Source organism: Cynoglossus semilaevis, chromosome 9 (assembly GCF_000523025.1).
Source record: "Cynoglossus semilaevis isolate Cse_v1.0 chromosome 9, Cse_v1.0, whole genome shotgun sequence".
NCBI lineage: Eukaryota > Metazoa > Chordata > Actinopteri > Pleuronectiformes > Cynoglossidae > Cynoglossus > Cynoglossus semilaevis.
The window spans coordinates 13938552-13959671 of record NC_024315.1 but is presented as its reverse complement, the minus strand read 5'-3'; the positions used below and the strand labels follow the sequence as shown (position 1 = coordinate 13959671).

The 21120-nt window shown below is 41.3% G+C and overlaps 1 protein-coding gene across 1 annotated transcript in view; it reads left to right on the top strand.

The window, feature by feature from the left end:
* The first annotated feature begins 1921 nt into the window (after positions 1–1921).
* The window catches only part of col17a1a (collagen, type XVII, alpha 1a), a 19767-nt gene continuing 568 nt past the window's right edge, over positions 1922–21120 (top strand). The window contains exons 1-53 of the mRNA XM_025058485.1: positions 1922–2054; positions 3479–3552; positions 4688–5035; positions 5351–5398; positions 5557–5610; positions 5686–5736; positions 6862–7008; positions 7657–7755; positions 7927–7992; positions 8245–8328; positions 8405–8455; positions 8909–9061; positions 9141–9221; positions 9323–9367; positions 9654–9776; positions 9855–10151; positions 10237–10287; positions 10368–10394; positions 10569–10595; positions 10996–11058; positions 11143–11247; positions 11328–11390; positions 11815–11850; positions 11965–12018; positions 12810–12881; positions 13024–13086; positions 13781–13852; positions 14016–14042; positions 14475–14510; positions 14782–14817; positions 14898–15014; positions 15119–15238; positions 15498–15566; positions 15650–15700; positions 15786–15848; positions 15926–15985; positions 16135–16161; positions 16242–16283; positions 16701–16754; positions 17037–17087; positions 17575–17643; positions 17721–17843; positions 17921–18016; positions 18126–18281; positions 18368–18442; positions 18569–18715; positions 18794–18943; positions 19363–19497; positions 19836–19985; positions 20063–20191; positions 20278–20358; positions 20940–20993; positions 21075–21118. Of these exons, the coding sequence (XP_024914253.1) occupies positions 3489–3552; positions 4688–5035; positions 5351–5398; positions 5557–5610; positions 5686–5736; positions 6862–7008; positions 7657–7755; positions 7927–7992; positions 8245–8328; positions 8405–8455; positions 8909–9061; positions 9141–9221; positions 9323–9367; positions 9654–9776; positions 9855–10151; positions 10237–10287; positions 10368–10394; positions 10569–10595; positions 10996–11058; positions 11143–11247; positions 11328–11390; positions 11815–11850; positions 11965–12018; positions 12810–12881; positions 13024–13086; positions 13781–13852; positions 14016–14042; positions 14475–14510; positions 14782–14817; positions 14898–15014; positions 15119–15238; positions 15498–15566; positions 15650–15700; positions 15786–15848; positions 15926–15985; positions 16135–16161; positions 16242–16283; positions 16701–16754; positions 17037–17087; positions 17575–17643; positions 17721–17843; positions 17921–18016; positions 18126–18281; positions 18368–18442; positions 18569–18715; positions 18794–18943; positions 19363–19497; positions 19836–19985; positions 20063–20191; positions 20278–20358; positions 20940–20993; positions 21075–21118 (4506 nt within the window). The 5' untranslated portion in view covers positions 1922–2054; positions 3479–3488. The remainder of the gene's footprint in view (positions 2055–3478; positions 3553–4687; positions 5036–5350; positions 5399–5556; positions 5611–5685; positions 5737–6861; positions 7009–7656; positions 7756–7926; positions 7993–8244; positions 8329–8404; positions 8456–8908; positions 9062–9140; positions 9222–9322; positions 9368–9653; positions 9777–9854; positions 10152–10236; positions 10288–10367; positions 10395–10568; positions 10596–10995; positions 11059–11142; positions 11248–11327; positions 11391–11814; positions 11851–11964; positions 12019–12809; positions 12882–13023; positions 13087–13780; positions 13853–14015; positions 14043–14474; positions 14511–14781; positions 14818–14897; positions 15015–15118; positions 15239–15497; positions 15567–15649; positions 15701–15785; positions 15849–15925; positions 15986–16134; positions 16162–16241; positions 16284–16700; positions 16755–17036; positions 17088–17574; positions 17644–17720; positions 17844–17920; positions 18017–18125; positions 18282–18367; positions 18443–18568; positions 18716–18793; positions 18944–19362; positions 19498–19835; positions 19986–20062; positions 20192–20277; positions 20359–20939; positions 20994–21074; positions 21119–21120) is intronic.

Sequence of the window (21120 nt, the reverse complement as noted above, 5' to 3'; positions counted from 1 at the left end):
CCCCCATCAGCCACATCTGCCAAGAAAGACTTGGAAGACGACCCACTGGTGGAGGTCTACAAGACACAACACTTCAAGTCGGTCATCGTCCGCCAGCAAGAGTCTGTCCGACTCAGCACGCAGCTTGCTAATTTCTTGGAACCTTGGTTTGGAGGCAGAGACAAGTAGCTGTGTCTGTGCAAAGAACAAACATACTGTTGTCTCAGATGTGTGTGAGGGTGTGAGGATATAAACAGAGCTACCATGTACTATTACCATCAAAACTCAATTTTATTCCATAAGGTTTGACTGTAGGGCATTTAAATAAAACATTTATTTCTCTAAAGACTCATCCAATCTGAATGTACTCCTGCTTTGTTCAACGGGAAAACATTTAACTTTGTTGACAATAATCTGCATTTTTTTCTTTTCTAAATGTTTAAAGAAGAAGAAGAGGGGGTGGGTTGGAGAGAGGGGTGCTGTCTGTACGTAACCATTTTTTCAGTCTACCCTGATCTACTACATCTGCTCCTGCCCTCCCACTCTCTCTTTTCTCTCCTCTCATCTTGCCCTCCACCCCCTGCTGGAGGAAGAATTAAAAGTTGTACTGTGGAAAACTTTGTTGTCATTTAGTATATATCAAATATCCAACTGGTCATTGTGTCAAAAATACAGAACAATGTCAAAGCTAAATGTCTGAGTGATCTCACTTTTTTTTTTGTCAGTGTTGGCTGAAGATACTCATATGTCGCCCCCTGTCACCCTATTTGTATTATCCTTTTTCCTACTGAGGGATTACAGCAATGCCCTACCAGCAGATGGCAGCCTAGATGACTTTCTGCCCAGAGAAGGTTACTATAATATAAAAATAAAAAAACAAGTCCAAAAGATAAGGTCATAAATCCCACTGCTTTGCTAAACACATAAGGCTTTTTTAAAATTCTATACAGGTTTCACCTCCTCCAGTAGATGGGGCTCTGTACATGCCCACTAAATTTGCTGTTTGGGGCAGGCAGACAACTGGACCTGTTCATGCAGGGCAGAAGAGTTGGCCCCGTCCACAACTGCATTTGAAATAATAAACGTACTGTACTATCTAACAAAACTGCCCTCAAACGTAAGGCTGGAAGTAATTTATTCTGTAAGAAAACGATGCGGCTACAACGTTGAGAGGCGACAACCTTTTGACGATAATTAAAATGATGGCAGTGATGCAGTGTAGGAAAGTAGTGAAGTCAATTCAATGACGTCTACCTAAAGACGAGTTCCTACACGGATCAGTACCAACACAATATCATTCAGTATTTTGTAGGATGCACTCACTACAATCACACAGAGTGACCTGCGTTCAACATTACTCACTTATTAATTGTACAACAAGCAGCGTGTGGCTCAGGAGCCACAGGTTGGAGACCCTGTGTTTGAAAGTGAATAGTTAACATAATCCTGCATGTGTTTAGACTGTCGGACGAAACTGCAGTACCAAAGACCCCCCGCCCACAAACACACACACACAAGGAGGACATACAACCTCCAAACAGAAGGGCTAAGGAATTAAAGCAGTGAATCAGTGATCAGTTTGCCATTAGGCAGGATTTCTGAGCCTCCTTCCGCTGTGTTTGGGTTTGTTAGCTCAGGCTGCCTCAGCACCGACCTTTGTTCCCTCTCTTTCTCACTGATATTCAGGAAACTTCATCCTCTTACACCCTTTCATATTTGCATTCCTGTGGTGCGGCGACTCAAACAGACCTATGAATAAGTCAAAGCAGTGAATAAACACAAATACTTGGACCACATTCACTCTCCCTATGTTTTTCTTTCTCATTCTCATACCCTCCGGGCTAGTCCCCCCCCGCCCCCCATCTCTAATACACTCAGGCTCCAGGCTCGTCCCACTTGGCCATGTTCAAACTTGCCCACTGACGCTATGAATCACGCAAAGCTAATACATAAACCAGGTACAGAGTGTCCCTGCACCTGGACTTAATGATATTGAGTGAAGAGGAGAAAAGTGATGGTTTTCCATTTCTGAGCGGGGCATGAGGGAAGTTATTCTTGCACAAATGACATAGGAGGTAAGTCAAACTTTTCCTGAGGAAATAATAGAGAGCATGAGCAGAGGTTACGTGGTGGCTCTCACCGTGTTATGATAACATCAACCTCAGTCGAAGAATCATGTTGACAAATAGCAATTACAGCTATGTTGACATTAGAAGTGTGACCTAGGTTCATTGTTGGTGAGTGCTGACACTGAAATTATGCCAGAAAGATCATGTTTTAAATCTTAGGTTATGAATAGTATAAGAATTTTCTGTAGGATTAATGAAGTATATTATATATTATATAGTATTGTTTACATATATCATGTTGTATCGTACCGGATCATATTGTATTATAGGGCAATGTATCATTTAATATCGTATCGTTTGGTACCATATCTTTGTTAAAGAAATGGTGATGTCGTCTGATATCAGGGTTAAAATGAGAAGGGACCTGAGAGAAATTGCATTTAAAATTCACATAAAAACTTTTTTCATAAAGTAACGTCAAACATACAATTGTCTTTCGCAGAAACCAAATAGAAAACGTCCATCTGGGCTTTTGTGATGACAGGCAGAGAGTAGTGTTGCAGAATTACAGATTAGAACTTAGAGGTGACCAAAAGTGTAGTTACAGGTTTGCTACATTAGCCTACAGGTACAGTAGGTAGGTTAGCCAAAGTGTTGCAGGTGGTCTGAGGCATTTATTCATAGTTAACACTGTGCCCAGCTTGACTTTCTGCCAGATAGTAAAAACAAGTCCCATAAGAAAAGTCAAGTCTGACTTTGTAAAGAGTCGAGTCTCCTTCCCTCTGGCTGCTGCTTTCTTATTAAAAAAAGCATGAAACCAAAACAAGGTGTGTCCCAGATTTGTGGAGACACGATGCAAAAACCCTTTGATTTACAGAGAAGTTGATTCCAATTAAAAAATGTTTTCTTAAATCTATCACTAGTAACATACTAGCCAAAATATGTAGCTCATAAATAGAATATCCTTTGGACCGTCCTTCACTCTGAGGAGGACTCATGGCAGTAAGGTGGTCTGTCTGACTCTGGTCTGTCTGTCCGAGTGGTGGTCTACCTGGATGGTGGTTAGACTGGTATGTGGTCTGTGGTCCGCTGTGTGGTTTACAGTGGGCTCCATATTCGGTGTCACCTCCTGCAGCTAAGACTGAAACCTCAGACTTCTTTCATCCGTGTTTTTTTTAGAGCTTGACTTTAAAGTAGTTTTTCTTTGTGAGAGAAAAGAGACAGTCATCGGGTCAACAATGAGCTGCTGTCACTCCTCTCCTCACATGAACGACATGTTGGACTTTGAAGAGTCCCTTCACACTAAGAAGCTCAGCAGAGAAATATGAGCACAGACAAAGAGGACTGCTGCTTCATGGACAATTCTTCACACGCATTCAAATCTCTAACTTCCTTTAACTCCTTCATTCCTGTTTTTCACCCTTTGACAGACCGCGTCCGATGGAAAAGGTAACCACAGTCCGGACCGTCAGTTCTTCTGGTGGTGAAGGACAGAGAAGCTCAGGTAGGACCTGCTGTGATGTGATGTGCCACTAACCTGCCTCGGTATCTTTGGTTGGAATGTGATTTTTGTTTTGTCCAGCTTTTACCATTTTATTCTCGGTAAACCACATTTTCTTGTCAGTGATCAAAATGTTAAAAATAGCAAAAATGTCTGAAATCACCTTAAATCAAATGTTTCAAAACATAAACTTTTAAGTTACATATTGTGTAATTTAACCATATGTCAAAATGTTATTTAAGACGTAAAAAAATCTTTTATTTAATTGTATTGGATTAATTTATAATTAAACTGAGGAAATTATGTGACAAGTAATATTAGGCTAAATATGGCTAAATATAAAACATGGTTTAACATTAACATAAAACCATAAACACGTTTATGATTAGAACCATTAGAACCAACCACTATATCAAAATTGGTGTAAACTTTTCAAAATGTATAATGATCTTAAAGAAGCAGAAATGTATTCAATGAAATATGAAATATTTTGAAATATAAAAATGCTTAGCAATAACAAAATATTTTGAAATATAAAAATGCTTAGTTACTAATAACTGATAACTAAGTTATCAGTGGTTATCAGTGGTTATCAATGGTTAGTGGTTATCCGTGGTTATCATAGTTATCATAGTTATCAGTGGTTATCAGTGGTTATCAATGGTTATCAATGGTTATCATAGTTATCAGTGGTTATCAGTGGTTATCAATGGTTATCAATGGTTATCATAGTTATCAGTGGTTATCAGTGGTTATCAATGGTTAAACTGTGACTGAAGACTTTCAGTGATGGCCTAAGCTCCAGGTCCATGACCCTGGACAGTTCCAGGAGCAGGACCTTATATGACTCATGAATCAGTTCCATCACAGCGTGCTGAGATAAGAAGGTAAAGTGAGAGGGTGACTTGTTCAGACACAGAAGCAGACAGGCAGCTGCAGCTCACCCGGGGAATGTGTTTCATTAAAAGGTCAAACATCATATCTGACAGTTTTGTCAAGTCTGCACTCAGAAGAACATCTTAGAAAACTAAAACATCCAGCTTCTCCAGGCCTGGCGGCGAGTGTGAGCCAGGAGTTTGACGAGCACTTTTATCTCACTCTCACAAACTCATTTTTATGCCTTGATTTCTCCCCGCAGCTGACATTTTAATAACTGCAAATGGCTCAGGTGGAAGAGCTGCATCAGGAGGCTCCAGCTCTGTGGGGGTCACATCCAGAACCTCCAGTGGCTCAGGGACCAGCAAAGGTCATGAAGGCTTCACCATCACCACCGTAGGAGCCGCTGAAGGCGGGCTAGGCTTCAGAGCCTCCTCCAGCAGGTCCTCCAGTGTCGGCAGAGAGAGCAAAAGTGCCGGTGTTTCAACCGTCACAAAGAGCAGCTACAGCTCAGGGGGATCAGCAGAACCAAAGAGAGGATCCTTGTCTCCTTCTAAAGACAAGAAGAGCATAAGTACCATGGCAGCTGCTCTCACTGATGTGTTTGACGGTCCGTTGCTGGTCTGAGGGTTTGTGGTCAGAAGATGTTTAGAGGTTTAGAGGCTGGACAAGTGGATGTTGGAGTTTCTCAAAGACGTTTCACTTTTTGTTCTCTAAACATGGAAGACAACATGTCGAAGTCGAAGTTGTTTAACTTTAATAATGCTGCTCAAACAACATGCTTTGAATTTCAACAACTTTCCTTAAGAGACTCCAGTTCACCTCACGTCTTCTAAACTTCTAAGGATGTCTTGGACCTGGACGACTGAGAACCTTCAGAAATTCAAGTCAATTCTAATGTGATTTCTTTGTCACTGTGTTTCAGAAAGTTCAAGCACAAACTCATCTCCCGAGTACAACAGGAAGGACTACAGTAAGATCTCGTTCTACCGAATTGCCTATCAGAAATATTCTGAATGACAGAGACTTGGTCTTATAGATATTACAGCACAACTGAAATAGCCTGAGATATTTAAAGATTCAACGCACAATCAGTGATAGAAACGTCAAGAGAAAAACATGTTCCTGCAGGCACATCAACTGCAACTACAACTTCTGCCACCAGAGGGAGATCACACAGCAGAGGTGAGGGACACTGTCTGAACAGCTGATGTTCAAATTTCAAATGAACCTTTACTGAGCTGGTCGTTGTTTCGTTAGAGAGTGAGATCAGAGCCCGACTTCAGAGTGCCTCACCCACAACAACAAGATGTGAGTACGACACTCGTCTTCATCATCATCATCATCATCATCATCATCATCATCATCATATAACACACAGCCCAAGAACTCTGAGCTGATGAAGAGCCACAGCAAACACCGTAGCGACATAAACTCCATAAAGTTATGTCAGTCATTGATACATATATTATATGAACTTGACCAGTGATTCAGGTGTAGACGTTTAAAGTAGGGGAAAAGTACTTCATAAAAACCATCCATCCATCCATCCATTTTCATCCGCTTATCCGTTACCGGGTTGCGGGGGCAGCAGTCGCCACCCAAATCACATTGCACCGTACCAAACCTTCCTGCGGGTGGTGAGTCCACTGGAAGGTACCAACCGCCCTAACCGGGATTCGAACTTGCCCAGGAGGTGAACCCTGGAGTTCCACACCAATGACAGAGACATTGCCTCTGGGCCAAAGCGCCACTTGATTAAAATATACATTTTTATTAATAATTGAGGAATATTCAAACCACTCCACACAGTTTTATTTTGACTACCACAACATTTATTTATTTTATTTTGTACAAAATAATTCACTAAGTTAAACACTTCAATGCATGGCTATCATTGGGTCCGTGACCCCTACAGGATCGAGTGAGGTACTGCAGGGTGTTTTAGGTTTTCAGAATTTGGATATATACATGTACACATACATTCATATACACATAGAAACACATACACATATGTATATGTTGATATATGTACAATAAAAAATAAACTATGCATATATACACCCTCACACATCTATATATACACACATATACATACACATACATTTAAATATTTTTATATATACAATTACAAAAACATGCACACATTTAGGTTGTATATTGATTTCTCTCTCTCTCTCTCTCTCTATATATATATATATATACATATATGGTATGTATATACATATATAGATATATGTGTGTGTTGTATATACTGTATATTATAAAAACCAAATGAAAACTATGGGGATTAAAAAGTCAGTATTGACATCATTCTGACTTTTCTCCTGACTCACTTTGAAAACAGAGCAAAAACAAAGAAACAAGATTCTTCTCTAACTGTGACAGTAAAACTGAGCTGATCAGAAAACGTTGTCCTTCTGTCCACTCCAACAGGGACAGAGCTGGACGACGTAAAGCGTCTGCTCAGAGGGAACCAGTCCAACAGCACCAGCCCCACACAGTCTCCCAACAACACACTGCCCATCCCCAGGAAGGCCAGCGTGGAGGCCAGGAGCATGTCTGAGAACTCCAGCAACGCAGGTCCATGTCATGTCAGCTGTACAGGATCTGAGGACGCCTAACGTCCATACTGTCTCAGTCTGTTGTTCTCAGCAGACTGATTACATCTAAAGGCTCAAAGAAATGCTACGAAATGAGGAAGAAGTCAAACGTCAGATTCTGTCATTTGTTCACTTTTTACTAGTGATAGAAGAAGATGAAAAATCCCATCTCATCAACAACACACTCTGTACCTAGGTTATCGGAATAAGTAATAATAGTAGCATAGAGCAATATTTGACACAATAAGTGTTTACAATTCAAATAAATATGATGTTGTAGACAGAATCAGTGACTAGACGACTAGGTGACGTTAAAGACCAATAATATACACTGTTTGTCTGTACCAGGGACTGTTGTAGCTAAACATTAGCTTTGGTGTTTATACCAGCACTGTTGTAGCTAATGTTTGCTCAAGTGTCTGTGCGAGGACTGTTATAGTTAACATTAGCGCTATTGTCTGCAACAGGGCTGTTGTAGCTAACGTTAGCTTGTCTTCAACAGGGCTGTTGTAGCTAACGTTAGCACTTGTGTTTGTACCAGGATTGCTGTAGCTAAACGTTAGCTCCAATGTCTGTCTTGACTTTTTCAAGTCATAGATCTGTACGATTTGAACGTACTCTCTTACAGACCACTATGGCAGCATCTGGTCTGGAGGAGTGACCAATAGCTACAGTTACAGCACCAACCCTAATAATGTGTCTACCAGCTCCACCCTCTACCAGTCAGGTCAGTGATAAGCAAAAACAGACGTCAACATATATTATTATTATATTATTAAAACATTACAGAGTTAACAATACACTTCAAGATTCAAACTGTAGATGATGTCAAAACTCCATCAGCCAATGACTGCTGTGGTACTGCGACTGTCTTCTTCTCTGTGTCTGTTCTGTGCAGGACCGCAGAACAACCTGACTCTCAGCTCTCCTTACGTCAGCAGCAGCATCTCTGCCAGCAGCTCTGGTGAGAAACTCTGCTCCTCTGCTCTTAATTCACTGAATTTTCACCGCCTCCACACTCTGTCGACCAGACTCACTGAGTGGTGGGAGTTCAGGTCAAAATGTCTTCAAACATTTGAACTAGTCCATGACCACCAGCAGCAGTTGGTAAAAAATGACACGCTGGCCATACATTTTAGTCACAGTGTCAGTGGGTCATCCGTTGTTAGGAAAAATGTTAGGAATAAACATCCTTGTTCGTCTCTCTGTGTCTCAGTTCCAGTGTATGGCGTGCAGAATAACCTGATCAGCAGCAGCAGCGCCACCGTTTCCTCCCCCACAGGAGTCAACAGTCAGATCGGTAAACCATACCAGTGATTACACCTCAGCGACAACAATGTGAATATGAGTTTTTATAGGGTGTTGTTTTCCTACAGTGTATGGTGTGCAGAAAAATGTGTCTGGAACTGGAGCGACCACAACCTCAGGTGAGACCAGGAAGACCACAGGTGCTGCCTGGGATTTAAATATAGGTCTGGATTTGACCAACCCGTTCAGCTTCTTAATCCGGCCCGCCAAACTTTTTCAAATTATATAATTTATTTATATTATCATTATACTTCTGCCTTTTCCCTGCGATACCCACGTCTCCCCAATAGATGGCGTAGAATATGATAAAAGCATTTAAGCGTTTTAGCCTTTATGCATGACTTTTACATGTCATTTACCTCAGTCAAAAACTTTGCCTAACCTGAACCAACAAACGTTTTTACCTCAGTCAAAAACTTTGCCTACGCCTAACCTGAACCAACAAACGTTTTTCAGTTCACTTCCCATCTGCTAGCGTAGCACAAAAACTACCTCCATTTTTGATATAGAGCCCATGGTTAGTGACCGCAGCAGTGTCAGTAGTCGTGTTGGTGTTTGTGTTTTCCTCACAGTGAGGCCCAGCAGTCCAAGCACCGATGAAGCTTCAGGCAAAGACTTCAAGTTTGTGATGATCGAGAAGGACAACGCTCCGGTCAAGAAGGAGACCGAGAGGCTGGTCACGACCAAAGACACTGGGAAGCAATTCATGTCTGCTGCCCCTGCTGGTAATAATCAAAAACAACTGATACAGGGATCAAGTGCGTGGAAACCATTCAGGCGACGTGATTCGGTGTCTCGTTTCAGTGACCTACTCTGAGGACTCACTGAAGAGGGAGAAACAGAAGCTGTCCTCCAGCACGGTGGATGAAGGAGCAGACGTTCAATGTAGACTTGACCTTCAACACGTGCACATACATCAGCGCACCACGCAGTACACTTCCTGTTGGTCATGTGACCTGATTACTGTGTTTTTTTGTTTTTTTAAGCTTCCTATCTGAAGGCAGCAACAAAGGACAAAGCCACGTACGCAGGTACCAGTCACTGAGCATAGAACTGTCAGTTAAAATAACCTCAAAAACACTCACTGTACATTATCAGGTTAATTGTTCTTTACATTTAATTAAATTAAGTTTAACTGAAGTTAGAGAGGTGGAGTGGAGGGGGTTTGGACTTTTTATACTTTTTACTTACTATATTTTAAGCGAAAGCCGATTTCCCAACAATTCGACATTGGGCATCTTAATTTAGCTCCTTTCGATGGTTCGTCACAGTTCATTTTCTTCTTTGTTCTCTAATCCAGACGTGTCTCCTTTTCAGAGATCCAGAAGGACAGGTCCGGCTTTGGTTTCTGCTCCTGCTGCAGCTGGTGGAAGTGGCTGCTGGGCCTCCTGCTGGGCCTCCTCCTCCTCCTCGGTCTCCTCTTTGGGCTGATCGCCCTAGGTGGGACAGGAGAACTCTATCTGAGGCTCAGGAGAGTTGACCTTCACAAGCTCATCCTCTTCTCTTTACGGTCCTCAGGTGAAGAAGTGAAAAGGCTTAAGAACCGCGTCGATGCTCTAGAGGCCGGTGCCGCCACAGCTTCAGCCACATCCAGTCGTTTGTCTTCTGGAATCAACATCATCGACCCGCTGGATTCGTCCTACATTGAGAAGAGTTCTGCTGGGTCCACTTTGACCCACTCTGACAACACCATCAACCTGGGCTCTGCTGCAGCAGGAGGAGGTGGAGGGAGTGGACCCAGGCCGGACAGTGCTGCTCTGCAGAGAACCGTCCAGCAGCTCCTCAGAGCTGAACTCCGCTCAGATACTTTCCGAGGCACTCGCTGACGTCTGTTAGCTTCTATGTTTGCTAACCATTAGCTGTTTACGTTGATGACACATTTGTGGTCTTTCTTTTACAGATTCACTTGCACACAGTCTTAAAGGAGAGCGAGGAGAGCCAGGACCTAAAGGTTGGATTTTAAAATTTACCAACCAGAAAATGTTACTTTAATATTGATTTAAAAAAATAAAGACATCTGATTCTTTCTAGGTGACCCTGGAGCAATAGGACCAAAAGGTAGGTTATAAAATATATTTATATTGACAGAAACTAGTCTTGGACTTCCCATTATGATCTAATCATTTTATGGGTTAATTGATTTAATTGATTACTTCATGTAATAATAATAATAATAACTTACAACAAAAAGTTTTTCTTGACCAATTGACAAAAAAAAACATTTTTTCTCAGGTGACAGTGGATTTCCTGGTCTACCTGGTAAGTTGCTCCAGTTTCAGTGCCTACTCTCTGGTACACATCTCAGTTTGGACCTTAGTTTGTGCCATTTAAAACCAACAATTGGAACGCAAGCAAAAATATGAATTATTATTTTTCAATTATTTCTCAAGTACATGTTGGATGTCTTGCATGGACACACTTGTGTACACCATGTGTACACAAGTGTACAGTATGTTGAAATGAAAGACGAAGTTGAGGCTAAAGTCTGAGACATAAAACTTGTGTACACCATGTACTTTAGTTTTATTCGTCTGGGAACAGTATGTTGAAGTGAAAGACAAAGTTGAGGCTAAAGTCTGAGACATAAACACATTTTCCTACCTGCTGACCACCCTGTGAAAGTCCAACCTCGTCCTTCTCACGCGTCTCATTTCTGCAGGTCCTCCAGGTCAGATGGGTCATCCTGGACTGGAAGGAGGACGAGGGCCAAAGGGAAGTGCAGGTAACGTCCAGCTTTTTGTTTTTTTTCTTTGGCTGCTGGATCCCACAGAGTCTTAGACCAGGATTCTTCTTCTCCTGTTTACAGGAGACCACGGTCCTGAGGGGCCCCCAGGACAGAGGGGCCGTGATGGGCAGATTGGCCCTCGTGGAGAAGCTGGACTCCCTGGGTTTGGAGAGAAAGGAGAAAAAGGTAGAAGATTTTTTTTTAAACCACTTTATTGTACTTGCTTTTTCAAACTGTTTTTCTTCAACAAACTCTGATTTCCACAGGATCTCCAGGGGAGCCTGGACGTTCAGGTTCTCCTGGTCTTGCTGGACCCATTGGGCCAAAAGGTAACGTTCCAAATACTCAGATATAAATTGACTTGACTAAATGACATTTGACTTTGATTCCACACCATTTCCACCCGTGGTATGATTGCAAGGTTTTATATTTTTATTCATTTATATTTTATTATAAAAATCTATATTTTATTTTTAAACTTATTTGGCCAAATTTTGTTAGACTGCTGCGTGAGCTGAAGAACTACATTTATTATGGAATTTATCGTCACTACAAATTACACTAGAACTTTCTCTGAGGGCGCATACCGTACATACTGCTGACAGTTATGACACTATCTATCATGGCTGAAGAATTGATCAGAGAAACTAAAGGGTTCAGTGGGTTCACTATTAAATCAGTCTGCTGTAGACAGACAGCAGTAAAAAAACAACTCCCCCCCCCCTCATTTTACATTTCACCCATTTGCTGTAGGTGAGAAAGGACAGAACGGCGCCTCAGGAAACCCGGGTACGGATCTTGTGTTTTCTAACTTTTTGAAACTGGACTTTCTTACATGTTTTTTTTCCATAAATATTTATTCAATTCTGAATTTAAATTATTCTGTTGTTTTTCTATCCCCAGGCACTCCTGGTCAAAAAGGTTACCAAGGTGAAGCAGGAGCTCCAGGAGCCAAAGGTACCAGTTATTCCTCATTTGGATGTTTGAACATATAGCTGTACATACCCGGTATACAACTATGACAGAGGTCAATGTTTTTATACGCAGGACATCAACATGGACTAAATACCAAGAATCCAAAACTGAAATAAACAAAAAATACACAACACCAAAGGTCCAATGTATATTTCAAAACTACTGTATATTTTTCTCAATTTCAAAAAAAAAGGAGGCAAACGATCATTAAGAATAGACCAAAAAAAAGCCACTATGGAGTAAAAAATAAAAAGCGTGAAAATTACTTAAAATTTGACATTTGCAGTTTACAGATGACTGAATCAGTGTTTCCCAATCGTATTTGAGCCACATACTGTATATATATGTGTGTGTATTTATTTTATATCTATATATATATATATCTTCTAGTTTGAAAGACCTCTTAATTGACTAAAATCTTGGCCTGTTTAGTTGAAGACAACACTGATATACCTTTAGGAATTAAAGAAAGACACTCACAAAGATCTTTGTTTGTTTTTTAGTTTTCATAGCCATCTGCTGCCACCTAGCAGAAGAGTATTTAATTGTTCTGCCTTAAATGCAATAGAGAAATAATAGTTTTCAGCCCAATTAAGTGAAATTGGATAATTTTCCACAGCACAGTGGTTGGGAATCAGTGGACTAAATTCCCATAAAAAAAAAAAAGAAAAAAAAGAAAACACTGAAACATTTAAAAAGTGAATATTTTAATGGCGGAAGCTTTGATAAAAAGTAATAAACTCCTGACAGAATTTCCTCTGTGTTTACTTCAGGTGACAGAGGAAGTCCGGGCGTTTCGGGAACCAAAGGAGACCAGGGTGAGAGGGGACCACGTGGACTTGCAGGTTTGTCTTTACATTAATGTTTGTAAAACCAACAAATTTGGTGTTACATGCAAAATAGAAAATTTAGACAAAAACAGCTAAATGTTTGTAATTTTCCAAGTTCAAACAAAACAGGCAAATTATTGTTTTTCATGCTTCTAAGGTGAACCTGGACCAGTTGGACTCACCGGGCCTGCAGGACCGAAAGGATCAAAAGGAATGTCAGGTAAGGAAGGGGTGAGGAGGAAGGGGTGAGGAGGATGGTGATGTCCTGATTTCTGAACATCAACGTCACAGGTTTGAGATCCAGCTGAGCACAAGGTAGAAAAACAACACAGAGGAGACACACAGGGCTTTTTAAAAAAAAATAATATAATACAAGGGTGGAGTGGTCACAGGTGGAGCACATTAGCAGCCTGATCAACAGGAGACAAAGACAGGAAGTAAGAAAAGACTACAAACAGACAGGGAGCTTGGAAGGACAAAGGAAGTAAAAAAGGAAACATGAAACATTACATAGAGCCTGAAAATATTTTTCAAGAATTATTCTTTTTTAAATTATGATTAAAGACACCACACACTCTGTGCACTAATCTGGCTACTCTGTATGTGCAACAGAGTAAAACAAACATGACAAAAATAGATATTTGTGATGTCAAAATGGGGTTAAAATGGAGCCAAAACAGGGTTGGGAACCGCTGCTTTATCTGTTAATATGTGTTAACATGCCAGTTCTACTAAGGTGAAGGAAGTGTAGAGTACTATGGCAGGAACTCACCCATGTGAAAGTCCAGTGAAGGTACTTTGGTTCAGAGCTGGAGGACCTACTGACAGATGTCCACGTCACGTTGGACACATTAGTCCAGATCGGTACCAGGTGCAGAAATGACAACTTGGATGGATTTGTGTGTCATCTGTAGGAGACACCGGATCAATGGGTCAGCCTGGTGTTAGAGGACCACCTGGACATCCTGGAGATACTGGTTCACCAGGTATCAATTTTGATATACGTACCGAATGTTAAAATAATACAATCTTAAAGAGATTTTGATAAAATGTTGTTTTTTTTTTCCTTAAAAAGATTTTGATAAAATGTTGTTTTTTTTCTATGTTTACTAAGACAGTGACTAAACTATTTTATTGGTTTTCCTTCAGGCATTCCAGGACTGCAAGGACCTCCAGGTGTGATAACAAGGATAAAAACACACCAACAGTTTACTGCCTGATGATAGAATGAGTTACAATTATAGATGTCAAATATTAACTTTTTGCTGATATCCGATATGCCGATATTAACACTTAATTTCTGATTCCGACATCAACGATACTGGTAATATTTATTTATTTATCTGTACAAACCAGTGTATAAGTATGAGATTAATTAAATGAGCTGCAATGCTGCCATCTAGTGACTTTCACTTTAATATACAGCATTTTATCTCCAGAACTATTTCTAGGGCACACATCATTTTGCGAAATCCAGGCATTGTGTTATCGGTTTTCATTATCGGAGGGAAAAAAAACAATAATGATATTTACAGATATTACATAATTATGCTAACATCGGGCCTATAATATCAGTCATCCGTGTTACAACTGTTCTCTGTTGAACAGGTGTTGCTGGAAATCCTGGACAACCTGGAGCTAAAGGTATTTTTCTCATTGTCTTCCTGGAAAACGAGGGGTTAAACAGGAATTGTGCATTAGCTGCATTTGGGAAAGAACAAGGAAAAGGCATAACATCTCAAATCAAAATATATTTTTAATATATATATATATATGGTAGACTTTTCTACCATATTTACGTATATACTGTAGACAGTGAGCATCCTGGCCTGACATTCTTTCCACTTCCTGTTTTACATTTAACACTGATCCAAATCATACTCCTCCATCAGCTGTGGTGACTCTTGTGTTTCAGGAGAACCTGGTCTACCTGGAAAAGTCATCAGTACAGGTGAGAACTTCTGCCTCACACCAGTCCACCTCAGGTTTTTGTGTGTGTTCTACCTCTCATCGTTCCTGGGTTCTTCTCAGGTGGCTCTGACACTGTGGCAATCCCTGGCGCTCCAGGGCCTGCTGGGGCCCCTGGACCTGCTGGATCCCCAGGTTTGTCTGGTCCTATCGGTCCTGCTGGTATCCCAGGACAACCTGGTAAATCCTGAATCTTTCTACACCTTACAAGCGCTCAAATGGATTCATTCGGAGGACGTTGGTCCGCTGCTTCTCTGACAGTTCACTCTCTTACACCTTTTTAGGTCCTAAAGGAGCACAAGGAGAGAAGGGAGAACAGGGAGAGAGAGGAGCACCAGGAAAGGCTGGTGAACCTGGTATCAGCATCTCAAGTTCTGAACCCGTCAGTGGGCCCAGATCTGGTCGTAAGTTTTTCTCTTCACTGAGCAAAGACCGTCTATAAGAAATACGTGAAACCAGACCCACACCCTGGTAAAGTAAATCTAAAGTCATTGGATTTTTAATCTTAATGAATAATTACACGTCTGGTAAATTCAAATATTCCCACCTTGTTGGCAGAACATTTGACATCAAACTTCATGGACTATGTCCATTTCTTATGGTGTTGCCTCTAATGGTGGAGGAGAATCACAATGTTTTTCATTTTTTCACAAACTTCCTCAGTAGGTGGTTGGCCTGGTCCACCAGGACCTCCAGGTCCTCCTGGACCCCAGGGTCCTCAGGGGCCTTCTGGTGAGTCTGTCGCTAGTTTTGAGTTGGATAAAAGTTTTTAGAACCAATGTTGGTTTTTTAAATCAAATGTCGCTGTTGTTTAGGTGAAGGTAAACAAGGATCTCCAGGTCGCAGAGGGCCTCCAGGAGAACCAGGTAACCATCAACAATGAAGGAAGAAATGTTACTTCTGAACAAGGTCAAAAATAATCAGATAATTCAAATAGGCTTAAATTTGCAGGTGTGGGCTTCCCTGGACCCCCGGGAGAGAAAGGGGAACCTGGCAGCTTTGTGCCTACGTCAGGTTGGTGAAAGAACATCTTCATTTTCCACCAGTACAGGTCACGTTTGTCAACTAATAAACATCATACTGTTCTTTAGAAACCTTCTTTGCTGGACCACCTGGACCCCCAGGACCAAAGGGAGTCCAGGGTTTACCAGGTGGGCCACTACATTAGGAAGACCTAAAATATATCTTAGGTTTGGAAAAATGAATTGAAGACCATCGGGGAAGTCACCAATATGAATCCCTTGCAACATAGCTGATCTCAGGACAAATGCTAATATGAAGTTGTTTTTCTTAATCTCAGGTGACAGAGGACCCCGAGGTTATCAAGGTAAAAAATCTGAATAAAAGCTGCAAACAGATGATTGTAGTTTGATTTTGTTTTTTTAAACCTCATCTGAACGGTTTCAGGTGAACCAGGTCAACCAGGTCTTCCAGGAGAACCAGGTGTTGGTAAGTGAACTCCTTTGACAGCGTTAGTAAAGTGAGCTTTTCCTTTTTTTGGTTCTTTGTTTTTTGCTCCCCGGCTCAAAGTCCACTGTGTTTCATCTATCAATTCCTGGTGTAGGATATAAAAGGAACTTGTCTGGACTTTGACAGAACAAATATGTTTGTGTTGAATCCCAGTCCAACCAAACTGTATTGTTTAGACGAAGTAGTTGTTGATGTGATTAAAAATTGTTTTATTTATAATTCTGAGACTGAGCCTCTGTGCCAATGCTCTGCTTGCCAGGGTTTTTTTTTTTTTTTGCAGTCAATTTTTAAGAAATTTGATAATTTTCCACAGATCCCTTGGTGACCTCTCATGGCATTTAAAAATAAAATTGTACCATCATATTAATCACTGTCTGTGTTTTCTGCACTTTCCAGGTTTCCCAGGCCAGCCTGGATCTCCAGGACCCCACGGTCCCCAAGGACACAAAGGTAAAGACCTTTTAACGCAGTAGATAAAAAAAAAGAAAAAAAAAGAAAATGTGAAATCATAAATGTTTTCCACTGCCTTGAACTTTTGCACAGCACTGCATCCAATACTGACAACAGTCAATAGGTAATTAATAAATGATTCAGAAATAGAAGCTGTATCTCATTTTAGAGCTACACCATCCATTCTAACATTTAAGCTCTTCATCAGAACTTCATCGTAAACACTCCATTGCACCTGCGTAACTTTTCACACTACTGTGTGTGTTCGCGTCCACAATTCAGGTGATCCAGGACGTCCCGGAGTTCCAGGTGTCCCAGGACCGCCCTCTAATGGTGAGAACCTACTATTCATCCATCCATTTTCATCCGCTTATCCATTACCGGGTCGCCACCCAAATCACGCTGCACCGTACCAAGCCCCCCTAAACCTTCCTGCAGGTGGTGAGTCCACTGGAAGGTACCAACCGCCCTAACTGGGATTCGATCTTGCCCAGGAGGTGAACCCTGGGGTTCCACACCAATGACAAAGACATTGCCTCTGGGCCAAAGCGCCACCTACTATTCATGTTTAATAATTTTAACATGTTGATTGTGTCGCTTATAATATGGATCATTTACAACAAATGGATCCTTCTACATCAGCTGGCTTCTTCAGCATTCCACGCACATTTGACTTTTTTTTTTTTGTCTAATTAAGAGTAAATTCAACTGAATGTGTAACCGGTTTTCTGCAAGAGTGTCATCAGCCGGTGACGTTGTACTTCTATAGTACAATAATAACAACGTCATTTGTTAATAGACCTGCATTTGGTTTCATCAGGTGGTTCTCACGTTCCTGGTCCAAGTAGTAGGGACGATGTGGGCCAGTACGTAGCTGAGTACCTGCAGAGTAAGCTGAGCGTCATTTTCTTTGATTAACAGAGTCTCCTGATCAGTGGTGCAAATCAACTTTGTCTTATCACGCAGGTGGTCCAATCAGGGATTATCTGGCTGGCCCTCCTGGGCCTCCTGGTCCTCCAGGAGCTCCAGGTTCTCCAGGAAACGGGGGGGTGGATGATGTGGCGAATCGAGTCTTAGCTTACATTCAAAGTAATTGGAGAATCTGAAACGTTTTCATTCATAACCGTGTTGGAAAGATTTGTACAAACCTTACCTTGTGTACTCAGGTTCAGGACGAGGCTACGATGGAACTCCTGGACCCCCAGGTCCTCCAGGTCCTCCTGGTGCTGTCTCTGTCAATGACATCATCAACCTGTTACAACGTCAGTCCCACTAGAGGGAGCTTAAAATCACATTAATTTTCTCATCAATACAATTGGTTTTACCTTGAATTATTGAGATTGTGGTTCTGTTTTTTTTTTTAATTTTTAGGAGACGATGTGAGGAGATTTGTAGCTGGTCCCCCAGGTCCTCCTGGTCTACCTGGAACTCCAGGTTCTTCAGGAACTCCCAGAAGTGGAGATCCAAGCCACTACTACAACCAGCACCCCCAGGACATCGCTGAAAAAGTGCTCAGTCTCATGAATGGTAACAATTCCTGTCTGTCAACAACGACTGGTACAGGCACTGTAGAGAAGAAAACCAGCAGTGACCGTTGTCCTTTGAATCTGCAGATATGGGGGTGTTGAATGTCCCTGGACCTCCTGGACCCCCCGGACCACCTGGTCTTCCTGGAAACTTGTTTACAAGTAAAACAGAAACACACTTTTCATCAAGCTGTATTATTTCAAAAAAAAAAAAAGAAAAAAAAGTGAATTATTTAATATCAGAATTTTGTGAATTAAACACTACTTTTCTTTTCATTGTTTAACCAGCTGGATATCAAACTGCTCAGGGCCCTCAGGGGCCCCCCGGACCTCCAGGATTGCCGGGTCCACAGGGACCACCTGGAAGAGCAGGACCTCAAGGCCCACCAGGAGATTTGAACTACATCAGCCCAGACATTCGTGACTACATCCAGAGTGAGTATGGAAGGAGTCAATTTGTGAAGTCTTTTCTACTTCGCAGGAACCAAAAATCATTCTCCTGTTCTCCTCTAGGTGTCTCCTTCAAAGGTAGCCTAGGCCAGGCTGAAGAAGAGTCGCTCGTAGCTAAACAACAAGAACATTTCATGCGTAAGTTTAATTTATCTGCTGTGGTAACCCCTTGTGATTCTCAAACTGAAGAGCACGGGATCCTGTGTGATTCAGGTCAGATCAGGACAGCAAGATAATAACATACATTTAAAAATATCCCCAGTAAACAGTGATGAAATGGATGCGAGTTGTTTGGTACTGGATCACAGAGAAATAAATATATATATTAGGGCTGTGTAACTCAACATGTTATTATCACGTTAACTGTAACTAAATTAACAAAGCTTAATTATTGCGCATTAACAAAGTTTTTATTATTATTATTATTATCAGCATCACTCTCATTTTTGTAAACTCAAGATAAAACTCACAAGGTAAAATGTATGTCAACAATTCTACATATGTGTTTGTCATCTCTAATTCCTTTAAGGGTTGGAGTCTTAGGTTGTTTGTTTGTTTTTAACAAAATGGCAAAATCTATTCTATATTCAAGAAAAACTTCTACTCTCTTCTACATCCAGCCCATGGTAGCTAAAAAGAGGTAACAAGAGACTCCAGTCGAGTTCTTCAAGGTCCTCCAGGACCTCCTGGACCTCCAGGCAGACCTGGACACAGCCAGTGGATCAGTTCCAGAGACAGCGTTGTGGATGTGGTGGAGTATCTCAAATGTAAGCTGGTGGTTTTTTTAAAATCTGAAATACTTTTCTGCTAACTTTTCTATCTCGGGCCAACATTTTTATTTACTTTGCAGAAACTTTAAACCCTTGTTAAATATTTTGCAATTTCTTCTATTATTTCTGGTAGACTTTTACAACTCCTTAGTCTGCACGAATTTTTCCTTTAAATTAAAATAATTTAAAAAAATCACAACTAGTTTTCACAATTTTAAAACCTTGTTATTAGGTCTGTTTTCCAGTCATCTTAGCTATTAGCTTTTTGACTCTGTTTGCTTGTCGTCATTTTTTGTTGGGCAATAGTTTAAGACTCACTGTGGTTAATTTTGTAGCTGGTGGTGTGCTACGTGATATTGTGAACGAGTACAACAGCCGACTCTTCCAGGGACCTCCAGGTCCACCTGGACCTCCAGGTCCTCCAGGACAAAGCCCTTGGTCTGGAACATATGGAAATGCCACAGAGTTGCTGGAGTACATCAGAAGTAATTCCAATATGATGTGAAATCCTTGATCTGTCTTGTTGCACTGGGACACGTTGTCTAATGCTGCTCTATTCCAGGACACGGTCTGCTTCATAATCACAATGAGCACATCGTACAGGGACCACCTGGACCACCAGGTCCTCCAGGATACAGCCAACTGTTTGGGTCCCATGCTAATGTCACTGACGTAGTGGAGTACATTAGAAGTAAAAGAGAAATTAGCTAACTAAAAAAAAAAAGCTAAATAAAAAACAAATGACAAAGACGTCATGTAGTACTTTTCTCCTCACAGGTCATGGAGCCATTGCTGGGAAACCAGGAAGACCAGGAACTAAAGGAGACATGGGATTACCAGGAATTAAAGGAGACAAAGGTACAGGCTCCAAAGATAAGTCAAATCCAGGGTTGAAATCAGACTCGGATATTAAGGTTGAGGCGGGTTTGAGCTCCATGGTTCTAAGACTAGGTTTTAATTCAGCCTTAAAATACTGGAGTTGAGTCTACATGGTTTAGGTGGTGCTTCAGTTCTGGTGTTGGTGCCTGGTTTCAAGAAGAAGCAGCTGAAGTTCTGGACTCGCTTCATGGCAGCAATTTCTGTAGGGTTTGATCAAGTTCTGTCTGTGGTGCTAGCCAATTACGACAGTTTCCTGTGTCAAAGCAAGTGAACCAGCTCCATCAAACAGTAAACATTCTTCATGCTTGCTATGCCTGGTCTGTCTTGGTTCATGTCTGAACTCCTCAGGACCAAAATGGACGAAAAGGGTGCTACAGGCCATTGGATGGAACAGGGATTGTCCACTTGTCAGGAGTGATCAGTCCAGTCCCACAACAGAGACGCATCTTTTTTTAGAAATTAAGACCAAACAAAAATTTGAAAAATGAACATGGTTCAGACCTCCTGCCTCAACCTTCAAGATTTTTGCAGAGTGCGTACTGTCTTCTGTCTGTGTACAGGTGATCCAGGCTTCAGTGGACCTCAGGGACCCAAAGGACAGAAGGGTGACAAAGGTCAGGCATTGTTTTTGGTATAAGGTTTCTTCATTTTTCACAACTTGAACAATGAATATCCAACCATGTAATGTTTTCTAGGAGACCTCTCCATGATAAGCAAAAGGAGGAGGAGGAGGAGGAATGC